Below are 15961 nucleotides of genomic sequence, written 5' to 3' on the forward strand. Positions count from 1 at the left end.
AAACTATTCCAACTGAATTGAAAAAGAAGTCAAAAGTCACCTACAAGGCCAGACAACCAGAAACAAACTATCTCCAGGAACGCCTGCCTCTAAAACAGCAGGATAGAAGTACTTACAAGTCAATGCTGACTATATCCATACTTACCTTCGCTTTCTGAAGTGGTGCCATACGACAACACAACACTGCAGAACAGTTTTTACAAACTTCCATGAACAGTTTTTCATGTTCCCTGAGTGCAAGAGAGAGGCTGGTCCCATCCACTACCAGTCCATGCTGGATAACATGGTCTTCTTTTATTCTATTGAGGGACAAAAATGTTGATTTTCTATTATATGAAAAAAAACTTTGTATTTGGTTACAAACTCTGCAGTAATATGCAATAAGTAAAGAAGTTAACCTGTTCGACTGCTTCTTCAAGTTAAAGGGGAGGGAGAGAGAGGAATGGAAAGTAAACAATAAAACCCCAACGTTTATTAGGCACATAAAATGATTACCGTAAGATTTTAAAATGAAAGAACATCAAGGTCATCACACTGAGTTAATGACATCTTGGATACTTTACCTCTTGGCTAGCTGCCTCAGTTGCTCTGCGCATGTACTGTCTGATTTGTGCTGCACAAGTTCAAGGATGTTCATGGTTCTATGAAAGTGTCCACATGATAAACTGACACTAACAGCTGTTTCATGTTTATCTCCAGTCAGAACCCACACTTTGATACCAGCCAGTCTGAGCGCTTCTATGGTTTCCTGGACTTTCTCCTGCAGTCTAGAAATGAGAGAATCTTAGTTAACCAATCACACATGTTAGAGAAAAAAGAATACGCACTGTAACATCATGATGATTTAAGACTGCATTTCCAATGTCAAGTATGTATTTTCAAGAACTACAGTCTAGGGGATGACATTTTCACCAGGAATTATCTATCAAGTTTAACATTTACTAACATTATTCCAATTTTGTTTCACGTGCATTACATGCCTCCTAATAAAGTTTACTATGTCACTGTTACATTGCCAAAGTCAGTTTGTACAACATATGTTTTCAATGTTCCTTAACCCAAAAAAGTGTTAAACTAAACACAAATAGCACAGAACTGGCAATGGCAGCACAGCTTCTCATGGCATGCATCATAATACAATTACAGATCCTAAACTTGCTGTGTCTCTGAGCATAGCTTGCAGAAAGTCCATTTCATACTTGTCTTCCACTCCAGTAGCCCCAAGCAATTCCAGATCCCTTTCTATGAAGTTGAATACATCTGCTAATTTTTCTTCCCGCTGTTGTAAGGCAGTCCTGGCCTCGTGAAGGCGTTTGCCAATTTCTTGGTATTCCTCCGGTGTGAACTTTCTGTATGCCACACACAAAGTTCTGAGTCCTTTCTACGAGAAAATAAAAGACTACAATCAGACTAGACTAATTCTGTCTAACAAGGTGTCACTTGCAATTTGTTCAAGTCACAGAATCTGTACCAGAAGAACCAGAAAAATCAGCTGGGTTGACTACACTTACCAAAGCAAACTCATCAACATGTATCCTTGTTTTGTCTATTTCTCCACTCTTACTACGAGGAAGAATGGAAGATTCTGCTCCCTTTGTGAATAAAAGCTTTTCCCCTAAAAAGGAAAACAGAATGGAAATTAACAATATGCGCTACTTAAGAAACTCTCAATTGTAACATCTGATCACTTACCTGAGGGACTCTCTACAATGACGCTCATTCGTCTGCGATTCGGATCAAACTCCAGAACATGAAGCAACTTGTACCTTTATTTTGTGTTTTGACAGAAGAGAACACAGTTTTAGAAACAGATCTCCAAATGCAATTATGTACAACTGCAAATGCACTCTTATCCCCAGAGCTTTCCCCAAAGTGTCACTTTTACACTGACACTTCACAATACTTAGTTGAGCAACAATCATCACTATCTGTGTATCTGCAATTAGTTGTTTTCATCACTTCGTGTATATCTAAGTATATGAAAGGTGTTGTGACATGCTGCAGATACACGATAATTTGGGGAAAGTTTAGAGATGTAACTGGATTATGCACGTATGAGACCTGCCAGCACAGTTGATTCTGGGAATTTCCAGAGCTGAAAGCACAAGTCATAGAACCTGAATAAGCATCCCAATTCCTTTATTTACTTGTAACTCTACTAGAGCCTCAGCTTTGAAGAATGGTCAAAGATACATACTGTTACAATATACAATTACACAGAGTAACTCTCACACAACATTCCTGCATCTTAATTTGAACTCTTAAGGACCACGATGCAAGCTGCCTGGAATACATGAAGCCATTCTTATAAGAATACAGGGCTGTTAATTTTATTTTATAAAAGAAAATACCTTTCTGGTTTTCCAAGACTTTTTACTTCCATACTGTCCCCACTAGTTCCCATAAACACTACTCCAACCCTAAAAGCAGAAGAAAAAAAGTATTTATTTGATGCTGTAGAATTGTACATATGATGCCTATTGGATTCTAAATGAAAAAATAAAGGAGATATACACCCTTGTTTTCGTTCCATAGAGTTCTTCAAAAGCAACATACTGCATCCATTGTAATCTCACAAGGATTTCCCTAAGCATTCCTAATTCTATATCACAATGTTCCTAGGCTTCCACACATTATGTTTTGGAATGTTTTCATAATAAATTGACAGAGACAAGCAAATTTCTCAGAGAAATTCTTTAAGACTGTTCTTAATACAAACTGACTGCCCTAACAGGCAATTTCTGCAGTAGGTAAATTTTGCTTAAACCTCACCGGCTTGCAGCTTCAACTAAAGCTTTCTCATCTGGTGAAGAAGCATAATACTCCAATGGGGATGCTATTCCATTGGCATGCCAGGGCCCATCAGCGCCATCTGTTTGATCTGCACTGATCTGTACTGTGTGACAAAGACAAACTGCTTTCAAGAAGAGTTCTTCCTCTTTCATCTGTAAGAAAGAAGCATGATTTGTAACATCTAGAAATCAACTCACTTCATTTTAAAAAAAAAAGTCAAACGTTTAATGTAAAACGATCTCAACTATTTAATAAATATTTTTTGTTCAGTAACACTTTATAGCTTCAAACTGTTCTGAAATTCAGGTTTGTTTTTAATTTAATGCTAATACCAGAAGAATATTTTATTTCTCCAACATGAATACTATCAAAGACACCTAATGACAAGGGGAAAAAATAAGAGCCTTACCAGAGTATGCCTATTTCCATCTGGAGAATCTTCAGAAAACCCCTCTGGAGTCAGTTTACCATTGACCTCCTGGTACTTTACGCCATTAATGGAGCACTCCCGAAACTGCATCTCATTTTCAGTTAATGTGCCCGTTTTGTCTGTAAACACATACTCTACCTTTTGTAAAATAATAATAAAAAAAAAACAAAAAAGATGTGAAGTAATATGTTTTTTACCAGAGGGAAAAAAGAAACACAACACAATGAATAAAAACCCTCAACTCAACTCTCCCTCTTCATTACCCATCTTTTTTGATCATGAAATAATCCCAATTTTGGTCATAAAATCACGTTTGAATCTTCTCAACAAATCAGATGTCAAAGCACTTTCAATAAAAAAAAGTATACAATGGTGAACTTTACTATTAAAAAGAAGTAGCAAATGAAGTTAAGTGGAAGTTCTACCTGTCCCAGTTCCTCATTGAGGTCTGAAGTATTTACTTGCGCTCTCTGATTTGTCTCTTCGTGATAGAGGTCAAGATCCCAGCCAATAAAAAATGATCCAAGAAATTTCTGCATCTCAACGGTTACATAAAGTGAAATGGGTATAATAAAATTGTAAAGTACCAGAAAAGCAAGGAAATCTGATATAAATCTCAGAATCTATGAGAGAAAAGAAAGATACAAACATTACTGCAGTGATTAAGTCAAACACGGTCGACTAGCTTCATGTTTTTTCCCAAATTCATATGAAAAAAGTTTATGTTACAAGAGCAAGAAAAAAATCAAATTCCCTGCTTAAATGAGATAGAATAAATACAAGCAGCCCATTTTCTCCTAATCTAATAACATTCCAGAGGTTGCTATAATTTATACAGTGGTTACTTCCCATTACGAGCAGGTAAAAAAAATTAACTCAGCTGACCACTTCAACAATTGAAAGTGTTTTAAGTGGATGCAGGTACTAAAAAGAAAAGTCAGTAAACAATCTGAAAATTTGTGTATTTCTTTAATAGTCTTCAGTAGTGACACCTGTAGTTAAGGTTATTTTAGAACACTGAAACGTTTGTATAGCTGTTGTAATGGATGCTGGCACATTCTTAACTATCTTGGAATTGAAGAAATTCTCCAATCACTTCTATTCTCCTCTCCAAACAAATATGTACTAACTGTAAGTTCTGCTCTGCTTGTGAAACAGAACAGAACACTTCTAATCTGGGATTTGAACCTTTAAACACAAAAGGCAGCTAGTGAGCAGATTCAATTCTCAACTCCACGGGAGACAAAAGAAGTGTTAAATGTATAATGTCACGTCATATGTGGAAACTGGATTTCTAACACTTCTGTGCTATAAAAATGCCCTCAACTTCTTAGAATCAGCACAAGACAGCTTCTGAACTGCTTTGGAATATGTCAGACACACACAGAAATCAGCAATCAAACAGGAAAATACAAAATGATTACAAAACACAAAAACAAACAGAAAATAAAGTTTACATCCCTGAACTGTCAATTTAAGGAACATTTCAAAGTACCCCTTTAATCTCAGATTAATTTTTTCTACACAAGGGCCACACTACACAGGACTCTTTCAAAAATACCAAGACAAGAGCACGCATACTTTCACGTGGATCCAAGAAGAGAGACACAATCAGTACTGCACTCAAAATCTAGTAGTTGAAGGTTCTTCAGATAAACTACTGGGTGGAACTACATTACCTTACTGCTGTTCCTTTCGTGTTCTGTTTTTCCATTATACCAAGGCTCATCCCATTTTTCTTCAGCTTGCCAGGCATACTTTAAAATAGTACTCAAAATGGCTTCAAAGAGGAGGATTATTAGATATATAATCAAAAAGGAATTCATAGACCTAGAACAAGGCCAAAAAAGATTCAATTTCAGTTTATTTCAATGAATCTGTTGACACACTACGTACATATGACCTGATCAGAAAAGCTAGTGGATTTGTTTTTAACCTGTGTTTCACACGGACCCAAAATTACTATGTGACAAACAAACAATAGGAAAGAAAAGAAATTCAACATCTGACTAATATACACACTACATACAGCCAATAGGAAGACTTTATTAAGATGCAAGAATACATTCTCAGTTGACTGGTGTTACATCTGTTGTCCAGAATTCTGAGGGCTGGCAGCCTCCTACCAGACATTCCCCTCTTTCCCAAATATCTAGTGAGGCTGTGATGGCCGCAGAAACAACCACCCCGGAAATTCAAAGCTGAACCTTCCTCCTCAGTTAGAAGGAGCAATTCCTCATCCATCTGGTTATTTAACTCAAGGAATGCTATACCAAGGCAACTTCCCAAACATTCTGTAATGCCTTTCTATCCCTTGGATGACAGAACTTTTTCTCGTGCACTCTACAGATTTGTTCTTATCTGACTACAGAAGAATAATCAATTTCACATTTGCAAAAGAATGTGATGAGACACTCTTTGATATATACTTTTATAACAAGAAAGACAACATATCAAAGCCCCTTTTTCTTTTAAAATGATTCAATGAGTTCAATGTATTAAATCTCTATTACAGTAACATTTATCACCTATTTATAACACAATATTTTTTTTTTAAACTGAGCCTACAACTTGCGTAAGAAACAAGACTCACTGCAGAAGTTACCTTAAAGGACACAGCCTGCCCAGATACCCAAAACAAAACTATATTCCTGTTGTATCAGACACCAGCATTCAGGCAAAGATCTCCAAGCGATTAAGATTTTAGTCTATCCTATTTAAAGACACAATACAGCCTCACAGTAACGTTGCAGAGACAGCAGAGGCTACAACTGCTATGAAGAGTACTTCTATAAGCACCTTGTTCAAGACTGCATTTCACCTACCATTAAGTGTTCTCTGCTCCTACACTAACTTCTCCTGCCTTTATCCTTTTTAACCTTGAGTATTACAAATCCATGTGTTACTTAAAGAAACAATGAAGGACAGAATAACACAAAAGGAAAGTAAACCAATTGTCCTCTCTTCCCTTGCCTACAGCCCAACAGTGGGATCACAAGGGTACTTAAGTTAATAAGACTAAACAACAATTCTAAAAGCAAGAAAGATACTAGAAAATAAACATACTTTTCTACTGCTGACCGTTTCTGAGATTTACTCTTGTAATTTAATGCCATCTTTGTCTCCATACCTGTATACACTGCAACACCTGGGAATGAAGAGGAGAAAGGATATTGCTTTCTGCATGTATGCAATTTGTGGCATTTTTCATTTTGTTTAAAGAGACACAGGGTAAAAATCCAGAGATTATTACTATTTTTGTATTTACTTCAGTACAACAGTAAGACAGTATATTCTAATTATTTGCAATATTTTACTATAGTAAAACAGTGATATTGAAGTAATTTTAGCACCTACTAAAATAGTGTTCATTATTATGACATACTGCTCTTCAATACGTATTTTATGGAAATCAGAATCTCATGAGAAAGTCTTGAACAATGTAACAGTAACATCAGTCATTTAACCATTAAAGTTATTCCTTTATCAAACCACTTGAAGTATTTTCATACAGTGATGTTGAAACTCGATATCCTCAGAGATTCTTTACTGTAATATCATTACTTTCATCTGTAATCACATCCCCTCAGGTAACCACCAGGAAGATTATCATAATCTCTTCACTGCAAGTAGAATTAAACCACAGTTCATCAACATGCTTTAAGAAGAGTCTACAAACCAAATATTTCTTTAGTGTTTTTTAATCTTGCTCCACGAAGTAAGAGACTTTCGGGCCCCAGAGGTCTAAAAAGAAATAGACATATCAGCATGTAAAAACGACTTGTTCCATTCTCTATGGGGCTCATGACATCCAGTTTCCTTTGCAAAGAGGTCAAATGTGTTCTGTAAATCCCTGTTCATCTCCAGAGCTCTCAGTTTCATCCTTTGGTCACCCCAACATTCTCCCACCACAGTGTTCTGAGTCCCATAACTAGTGCCTGAGCTACATGTTCCAACTGTCTGGTTCAGGGAGCTGCAAGCTATGTGAAGAGCCAACATGCCAAAATCCTGTCAAGTCTACAGTGCAAATAGAGCAGTATTTTAGCTTTGTCTGTTTTATCTTATTTCTACCCCTCTGTCAAACTGAAATTCTCTGAGGTTCAAAAGAGATTATTCATATCAGTAAAATAAAGATGGACAGACAATACAACCATGCAAACTCTGGTTCCTAAGGCAAAAAGATAAAATTTTACACGTGCATTTTGCCCTCACATCTACTACATCAACATAATACATTCATTTGATTGTCTAACTGCAACGAGTGCTTTGAAAATATAGGCAAAGTTCATACAAAGAGTTGTATGCTTTATTCCAATGGCCACATCAACTTAAATGGAAATCAATACTGCTTTCATATTTGATTCATGTGGAAGTTCGACTAGAATAGAATGTGTAAAGCATAATATTTATAAACACTAAAGAGTGAAAGAATCATAGCACTAGCTTATGTGTGACACACTTAGCATCATGACACAGGATCACACTTTGAAGAAAAGTGTCTGACTTGTGTTATTGCTGTTTGCCTGACTACTCTTTTTTGTTAGCTTGTTTTTTAAACTCAGCCACGCTACTCTCAATAGAAAATAACCTCAGTGCTAAATGTTTAACTTAAAATACCCCTGCCTGTTGTTTATTCAACACTAACTTTTTTTTTCTGTGATGGTCACTTTAACTACCACTATTTTCTTAACATTAACCTGACAAAATTTTACTTACCGTACTATTTCCTCCATTTGCTGGCTTATAGTTATTCTTCCAACAAATCTACAAAACAGGGTCATGTGTCAGAAACATCTACACAAAATCTCAAAAGAGCAAAATGAAATAAAATAAACAGAGCCATTCTACAACAAGATCATTAACATTTCTCAAATACAAAATAATCGGTGGTAATTTTAACAATGCAAATAAACGAGAACAGTAAAGCAAAGGCAACACTGGCAATAATTTTCACAGGGAGTCCTATATTGAACTGAAATCTCCAGGAAGAATCATATCCAGGTTTCTTTCTTCTACTTCCCTGGACTCATGGTTCACTTACTTTTTAATAGTTTGGGAAGAAGTTTACTGTTTAGAACAGAAAGGTACAAAAATAAGCGTTATGATTAAAACTCAAAATGTAAATATGCTGCAGTTCCTCATTTAGTATTAAAATACTCAAAATTCAACTCTTCACATATATAAATGCTTACGTTCGTTATTAAATCCTGAGATATAAGCAGATGTCTGAAACTACTTCAAACCGAGCAAAATCCATCTCTTTCTCCTAATAGTGAACATGTCATTAATAAGTATTTTGAAACAAAGTCTAAATAACTTATACCTGTATAGGTCTGCCTCTGGCTGCTGGCATTCTATGACAGCTACAAGTTTGTCCAGGTTGGCAACAGACTGTAACACTGCTGTTTCTGGGACCGCAACATGTGTCTGAAAAACACCATCCATTAACTTGCAGATAAAGAAATCAGCCAGGGGGTATTCCTGGGCTAAAGTAAGAAATTATTTATTAGCTACATTCTATTTCATAACAGTGAAATCCAGACCTTAAGATTAGTTTCGCCATCCAAACTTGCGGTAGTAACATGGCATGAACCGTCCACTCGATCAGAAGATAAAAGCACCAGATCAACAGGAAAAGTCTCATCTTTGGCTACTCTGACAATGTCTCCCACCTAATGAAATGAAGATAAATGAGAAGCAAAGCAAACAAAGTTTTAAAAGAGAAGGTTTAAATTTAGCGCTGTTTTTGAATCATCATGTAACATCATGAATCATCATGAAACAATGATTAATAGCGAAACGAGATCTTTGGCTGTTGGCTTTTTTGTATTTTTTATTTTTCTGAAACAGTTTTCAATCCATCTTTAGGCACATACCCGAATGTTTTTAGATCTAGTTTTCACAAGGCCACCACTTCGAACAACATAAACTGGAGCACCGTTTACTTCGTTGTCTGCTTTATGTCGTAGCCAGTCTTCATAACCCTGTGAAAACACACATTTATTTCCCAAGCAATAAACTTAGCATCATGTCTTTTAAGTAAATATGCTTCAAACTGCTTGCCGTACGGCCTTAACCACGTAAGTTACTTATTTTTCTCCAGCCTCAACCATGGCTGTAACTCAAGAACCTGAGAAACCATTTACTTGAATGAAGTAGCAAAAGTGCTGAACAAACATAACTGTCCTGTGTTCTGATAAAACAAACTGACATTTTGTATGCATGGTCATTCAGTCTGAGATCTTTATGGATTAATACACCTCAAAACAGGTAACAGCTGCTCCTACTTTCTCTGATTTTTGTGTAGTTGTTCTATTTTGCGTTATATGCTGATGAATTTTTAATACATAAATTAAGCAGCATGTCTTTACAAGACACTTTGCATCTCTTTAAGCATCCTTTATCCCATGCATGTGTGCAAACATTCATGAGAGTGAATCTAGGTGCGCTTTTTCTCTCTTGCTTTCTTAAGAAATTACTACGTTGCTTACTCAACCTATAAAAGTGTGATGACCAATGGCATGATTTCTGACCCCCAAGTCTTAGTACTGCCTGGTAAACACCAGGAGTGAGAACAAGAAATCAATTTGTCTATGCAGGCAATTCAGCTGTGATGTATTTTTCTGAAGAAGAAACAACAAACTTACATTAATACACAGAATGGAATGACTCAGTGCTACTATCAAATATTACGCATTAAGAACCAAATGACGATTCTTAGGAATCCTCAGAATTCATGAGCTTCTGGTAAAACCACAGAGGATCAAAAATTCTCCACCACCTCGTACATCCTGGCAAGACTTCCATGACTGATTTGCAATAGTAGAGACATGTCCTAGAATGATTCTGCATTTAAAATAACGTGAAAAAGAGTGGAAACCACTTCCATGGAAGCTTGCAGACAGGAAAAGAGGCCCCCCTGACACAGCATTCATAATCCCAACTCCTCCTATTATGCCTCAGACACTGTATGAATGTCATAACACAAAGGCTACTAACACAGATGCAGCTGACAACTCTGAGCCTTGACTTGCATTTGAAAGGAAGTTATTTGATGAACTCCACATGCCCAAGCATAGTTCTGCAGTTTTACCTTCATGCAACCACACCATCACTAGCATTAATGAAGGCAGTTAAGTACAAAACTACCCACTACGAAAAAAAGAAAAAGGAAAATTTTACTTATTTTACACATAAAATGCTTAAAAACTATTAAAACTCCATAACAGAAGCCACACAGTGATACTGGGAAATTAGAATCCTGTATCTCTCTAAGACTCTTTTCTAGTCGGTGTGAAAAACTTCAAGAGTCAGTACCTACAGAACCTTGTTAGAGGTGACTGACAGAGGAAAACAAGAGCTCAAGGAAAATCAAGTAACCTTGGGGTGTTTGTCTCGCAAACCTGAACAGCTGAGCAATATGGGCATTTGGCAGAGAATGGAAATTTACCTTTAGAAAATACAGATTTCAGCTCTTTCTCCATCTGATACCTACTGCTTGCAACACAACAGTGACACCTCACACCAGGGAATTCTTAAGAGCCAGATTCCTACGGCCAGTGTAACTTCCCCTGGAGTTTACCCACTGCAGCATTTTTGAGGAGCACCTTATCCCTACTTGAAAATGTTGCAAAAAATACTATCAAAAGAAAGATGCAGGAGCACTGTTAAAGTTGCTTAATTGCATGAACAGAAAACAGATAAAAATCACTCCAATTATATTTTTAGTTCCTGCTAATACAAGAGCATCTGTGTACATTAAGCAAGGACAAATTTAAAACAGGCCTGCAGAATGCATTGCCACAGTATTCATTCTCAGTTCACTTGTATATTTAACTAAATTCTGCAAAGCAGTTGCTTCTCATTCACGTGGCAATCATGTAAACATCCACGAGTCCAATAAACTTCTTTGCTAAATACTTAAGAACTTACTGAAAAGCACCAAGTTCCCTGAAGTTCCTTAGAAAATACATTATCTTTACAGAATAAAAATAAATAAAAAAAAGCTCTTTTTTTCTTTACTCTGTTATTTTTGATTCCTCTGTTGACTGCGCAAGCATCTTCAGAGGCCAGAGGAGGAAAGTGCTCCAGCTAACAAGTTCAATAAAATGACACAGCATGAGCTGCATCATTTTGCAGTCTTTACGCCCTTCTTCTGACCTAGGTGCTACTGCACTTCTAATAAGGAAAGGTTCTGTCTCCTTGGCTGAGATTAAAATACAGTGAAGTTCTGAGGTCTGATAGGGATACCAAGTTACTTAAGTTAACCTTAAGAAATCACGGTAGAGTTTTTCCATCCGCTGCTAAACTTCTCAAACACAGATACTGATAAGGCCTCTAGTTTCCTTTTTATCTTTGGAAAGACCTGAATTACAGTTAAATATTAATTTCACGTCATTTGTATCAAACTGGTGCCCTGAAATTCTAAAAACTCCTTCCTATTCCCCTTCTGGTTTCAGAGAAAATGGGAACTGGTTTGGAGACACACTGGGTGTTTTCCTCTGCGCTCCAACAGAAGGCTTGTATTTCTTTCTGGTTCGAGAGCAGTCTGTTGGAAAGAGAACACTGAATTTTCTTTCCAAGATACAGCTTGTGAATATTGTTTGCCCGCTTTCTAGCAGGTAAAATAAACACAAGAGTCCATCAGATCAGTTTAGGTGGTTCCAGCAGCCCTTGTAAACAGATCTGAAATAGTCAGAAAGAACTCGTAGTGCTCAACAACTCATATACGATTTGAATCTTCTGAACTGAACATCAGAATCTCTGCTCATTTCAAGTGATGGTAAAGCACCTGAGTTTCTCAATATAAAACTGGGCTTTGGGTAACAATAAGGCAATAGATCATTATGCACTATTTTGGATGTCAAAAAGAAAGCTCTTCCAAAAAACCAAACCACTCAAATATTTGTGACCAACTTTCAACATCTGTTTCATCTTGTACAGCCTTAAGTGATATTTTCTACAATGACAGCTCTTGAATACATTTTTGGGTGTTAATACAGCAACTGAATTGGGTTAGGGCACTGCATACATCAACTGCACAGCAACAAACCGAGAGGCAATTCAAAGATTTCTACAGCATTAAGTTCCTCTCTCTGCCCTAAACACCAACCTGACTGAAAGACAGAGCTATTTTTATTTCAGCCCTACTTCGGGGTGGTTCTGGGTCTTGCTGTCACAACAGGCAAATTGAAATTCCAGCTTTGACTTCAAAAAATTCTCCTGCTTAATTTTCAGTTGCTATGACTGCATGTCTTCCCAAGCCAGCACTGTCAAACACTCTGAAGGAGCCGGCTCCTGAAAGCTATCTGTCTGCAGAAACTATTATAGTTTCTAGCTACATCACTACTTTATTTACATGCTTGTTGCTTTCTCCTCTCACCTTCAGGGTTTGAAGTAAGCAGAAGATTCTTTTTGTACATTAGCCTTAAAGGGTTTGTAGGTCTTACTAGGTTCTAGTACAGTGCTTAAAGATTAAAATATTCCAAAATGTTTTATGCAACTGAAAAAAAAAAAAAAACAAAACAAAAGCAGAAGTTTCCCAAATGGGATCTTTTACCTGGTAAAGGATTATAGTTAATGTATACTTCGTGCCGTGAAAATATCCTTTGGGGCAAAATTTGCCTTTTAACTACTGACAGACATGAGTTGTACCACGGCATCACCTACCTAAGCTCCTTTTTCACAGATATGTAGGATTAACTCTAATATGTAGCGAGGTGTGCCAAAGGAATAAGCGAGGTGGTTTCAGAAAAGGTCTTATAACAAGCGACATGTAATGCTGAGACAAGAATGCTGTCTGACAGTCACTCACTGTCCATTTAAGGGTACTACAGTGAGTCATTGAGAGCTTGACAACCAAGCAAAATGATGAAGCGTCTAACAAGAAACATAAAGTACACAAAATACTTCTGAAGACATCACTTTGATCTTTGTTGCTGTTTCTAAACATTATCCTGGTCAGACTTTGTTAATTAACTTCACCTTAAAATTAAGATTCATGCTATAGGATTTTTTCCCCTTTACCTGCTTTATGGCTGTCACAGTTATGACAAAGAATAATGGCAATCCACTGGTAATAGGACTGGTAGGGGTATCTATCATGAGCTAAAAGAGAAGAAAATGTAAAAATTAGCCGGAATTTGATTTTACAATTGTACTAAAACAAACAACAACAACAACAAAATCAAATCTGTGACAAGTGTTTTTCCAAGTTCTATTGGAATTTTACTGCACATCCTTCAGTCCTGAACAAAAGTCAGTTCCTGGCATCTAAACAGATGTCAATAATGGTACAAACAAAAACACTCAGCCACAGAACAGACTTTATCACATCTGTAATGCACTCTTATGACTCATTACTATAAGATATATTTTCACCTTTTTGCTATGCAGTTCCACTATTCTATACAATCAACTGCAGTACAGCAGTACAGAATATAACAACAAACACTTCAGAAGTGAAAATGAAGCTAAAAATGGCAGTTTCCATCAGTTCAGGTATTAAAGAAACCCTTTTCTTAGACTGTTCCTTTTTGGTCCCTCCAACATGCACATTTCACAATTTGTGCTATCACTGCTTTCATGCCAAAGTGCAGCATATATGCTAAAATGATGTATGTGTGTGTGAGGGGGGAAGTGGTATGCTGGTGGCTCTCCTCTGCTGCAGGAAAAAACACTGTGGTCAAGTGCTGCATACAGAATATACACAAGAGAGCTATTCAAAACCAAAGTGATTTGATTCACTTTACCTGAGACTTATGGCATTGCTTTGGGAACCATTAAAGAAGAAAAAGAAAATCACACATGAAGTTTACTCTATTAAGAGCCAGGAGCCACAGAGAAAACAGATTATGACATTGCAACACATGCACCATTTATTTATTTCACTGAGATGAAGACAACTTAAAATACACGACAAAATCAGACCTAGCTCACAATACTGTGTGTTCTTCAACTGCAGCATTACAATTTCAGCCCAACAGCACCCTGCCCAAGACAGCACCTTCCAGGAGCCCATGGTTACGGCTAGAGAAGCCTAACTATGACATTTCTGCCATTTGCAATCTCTCCTTCTTTCTGAAGATGGGCTCACATGTTAAAGGGGGGCAACTTTTCTACCAGTGGAAGCACCATGGCATACTGCTGCTTTTCTTATTTCCCCACAAGGCCACAGACCAGTGCCTGCTACAGAGGTGGACACATATCCATCATACAACTAGTCAGAGCATCAAGCAACCAAAACACAGTCTGTCACCATGTTTCTGGTATACATATGTGGGGCGGACAGCATAGACCAGATTGCACTATGCATTTAAACAAAATAAGAACTTGCCCCAGCCCTGCCATCCCCAGTGAAATAAAGCAGCATTGATTGGCACTGCATTGTGGTCACAGGAGATTCATGTGACAGAGAAGATACCATGGTGATCAAATGTTAAGAGCACCTTTGCCTTGCAAAAAGAAAAGTATTACGCATTAATGGAATTCTAGATGAGATTTGAATAAAAACAAAATTCTGTTCAATAGAAAAAGAGCAACGAAGAACAAAAATGACTGCAGCTTTATTCCTATTATGTTTCCAAGAACAAAGACATACACACAAGACATACAAATTAGGATATTCACTCGAGTTATGAATTGAGAGAAGAATAGGATTTCACTCTGAATTCAAGTTCTGCCTCCAGGTTCACATCACTTCATGGACATTGTGTTTAGATATTACTTAAGTCTAAACTAACAGTTTGGAAGAAACGTGATTAAAATTGAAGTATATAAGTAAATTTGCATAAGGAAGAAATAAAAGCTTGAAAAGAGCAACACTGTTTGGGGTAACTGTAAGTAGTAATTACAGTTCTCTGGCACGTTCCCATCTTCCTTGTGCTATGATCCATTAAACAGTATGGAACAACACAACAGGAAGGACAAAGTCAATATTCCTAACTATGACAACAGGAAATGGGTGCTGGTAAATGAAGCTAAAACAATACGACCTTAGCAATTCCTAACACAAGAATTTTCAACCTATTAGAAAGTTCATTCTTTTAAAATGTAAATTAAAAGATCAAGTGACACAGGAGGCAAAGGATTAACAAATTCACAACTGGCCCTACTACTTATACATGACACTCACAGAGAAATCTTATCAACACTTTGCTACTCCTGTTTCTGTCATGAAGCGCCACCTTCATGTGTATTGCTTTACACAAGTAAGATTCAATACAGAACGAGAATGTGCAACACTGTCCAATTTGATGACAGCAAACTTCAAATTTTACCAGCAATGCTGAAAATGTATTGTTTCAACATTAAATTGAGAAGTTAAATTCGTAGAATGGAAAGTCAGTGGCAGAATCCACAACACAAATGGCAATTACCACCTTAATTTCCATGGCTAAACTATTATTCAACTTACCTGAACCAAAAATATTATCAGGAAATAAAAGTTGGCTATTCTTCTGAACTGTTCAAATAAGTTTTTTGGAACAAAATTCCACACCGTATACTGAAGGCAAAAAGGAAAAGAGAAAGAACAGTTATGACATGCTGAACATTGGAATTCATTTTCTCTCCCAAACTTCCTCAACTTCTCATTTTCCATCTGTCCTCCCCAAACTGCATCTTGGCAGTGCCCTACTACCAGAAAGAACAGCTGTATTCAATCTCAAGGGCCCATGAAGGACATCTAGAAGGAAAGCAGGAGTAGCAACTGCACTGCCTTTACAGACAACATTTTAA

The 15961-nt window shown here is 36.9% G+C and overlaps 1 protein-coding gene across 2 annotated transcripts in view; it reads right to left on the reverse strand.

Annotated features, from left to right (window-relative positions):
- ATP11B (ATPase phospholipid transporting 11B (putative)) overlaps window positions 1–15961 on the reverse strand; it is a 126571-nt gene that overhangs the window by 24706 nt on the left and 85904 nt on the right. For both annotated transcript variants that reach the window (XM_072344057.1, XM_072344058.1), the window contains 18 exons: window positions 15639–15728; window positions 13250–13330; window positions 9100–9207; window positions 8767–8895; window positions 8547–8650; window positions 7940–7987; window positions 6903–6967; window positions 6290–6371; window positions 4903–5053; window positions 3649–3846; window positions 3203–3361; window positions 2773–2945; window positions 2352–2420; window positions 1693–1766; window positions 1512–1615; window positions 1200–1381; window positions 564–767; window positions 146–299 (listed from right to left, as the gene is read on the reverse strand). In XM_072344057.1, the coding sequence (XP_072200158.1) occupies window positions 146–299; window positions 564–767; window positions 1200–1381; window positions 1512–1615; window positions 1693–1766; window positions 2352–2420; window positions 2773–2945; window positions 3203–3361; window positions 3649–3846; window positions 4903–5053; window positions 6290–6371; window positions 6903–6967; window positions 7940–7987; window positions 8547–8650; window positions 8767–8895; window positions 9100–9207; window positions 13250–13330; window positions 15639–15728 (2175 nt within the window). The remainder of the gene's footprint in view (window positions 1–145; window positions 300–563; window positions 768–1199; window positions 1382–1511; window positions 1616–1692; window positions 1767–2351; window positions 2421–2772; window positions 2946–3202; window positions 3362–3648; window positions 3847–4902; window positions 5054–6289; window positions 6372–6902; window positions 6968–7939; window positions 7988–8546; window positions 8651–8766; window positions 8896–9099; window positions 9208–13249; window positions 13331–15638; window positions 15729–15961) is intronic.

Source organism: Excalfactoria chinensis, chromosome 9, assembly GCF_039878825.1.
Source record: "Excalfactoria chinensis isolate bCotChi1 chromosome 9, bCotChi1.hap2, whole genome shotgun sequence".
NCBI lineage: Eukaryota > Metazoa > Chordata > Aves > Galliformes > Phasianidae > Excalfactoria > Excalfactoria chinensis.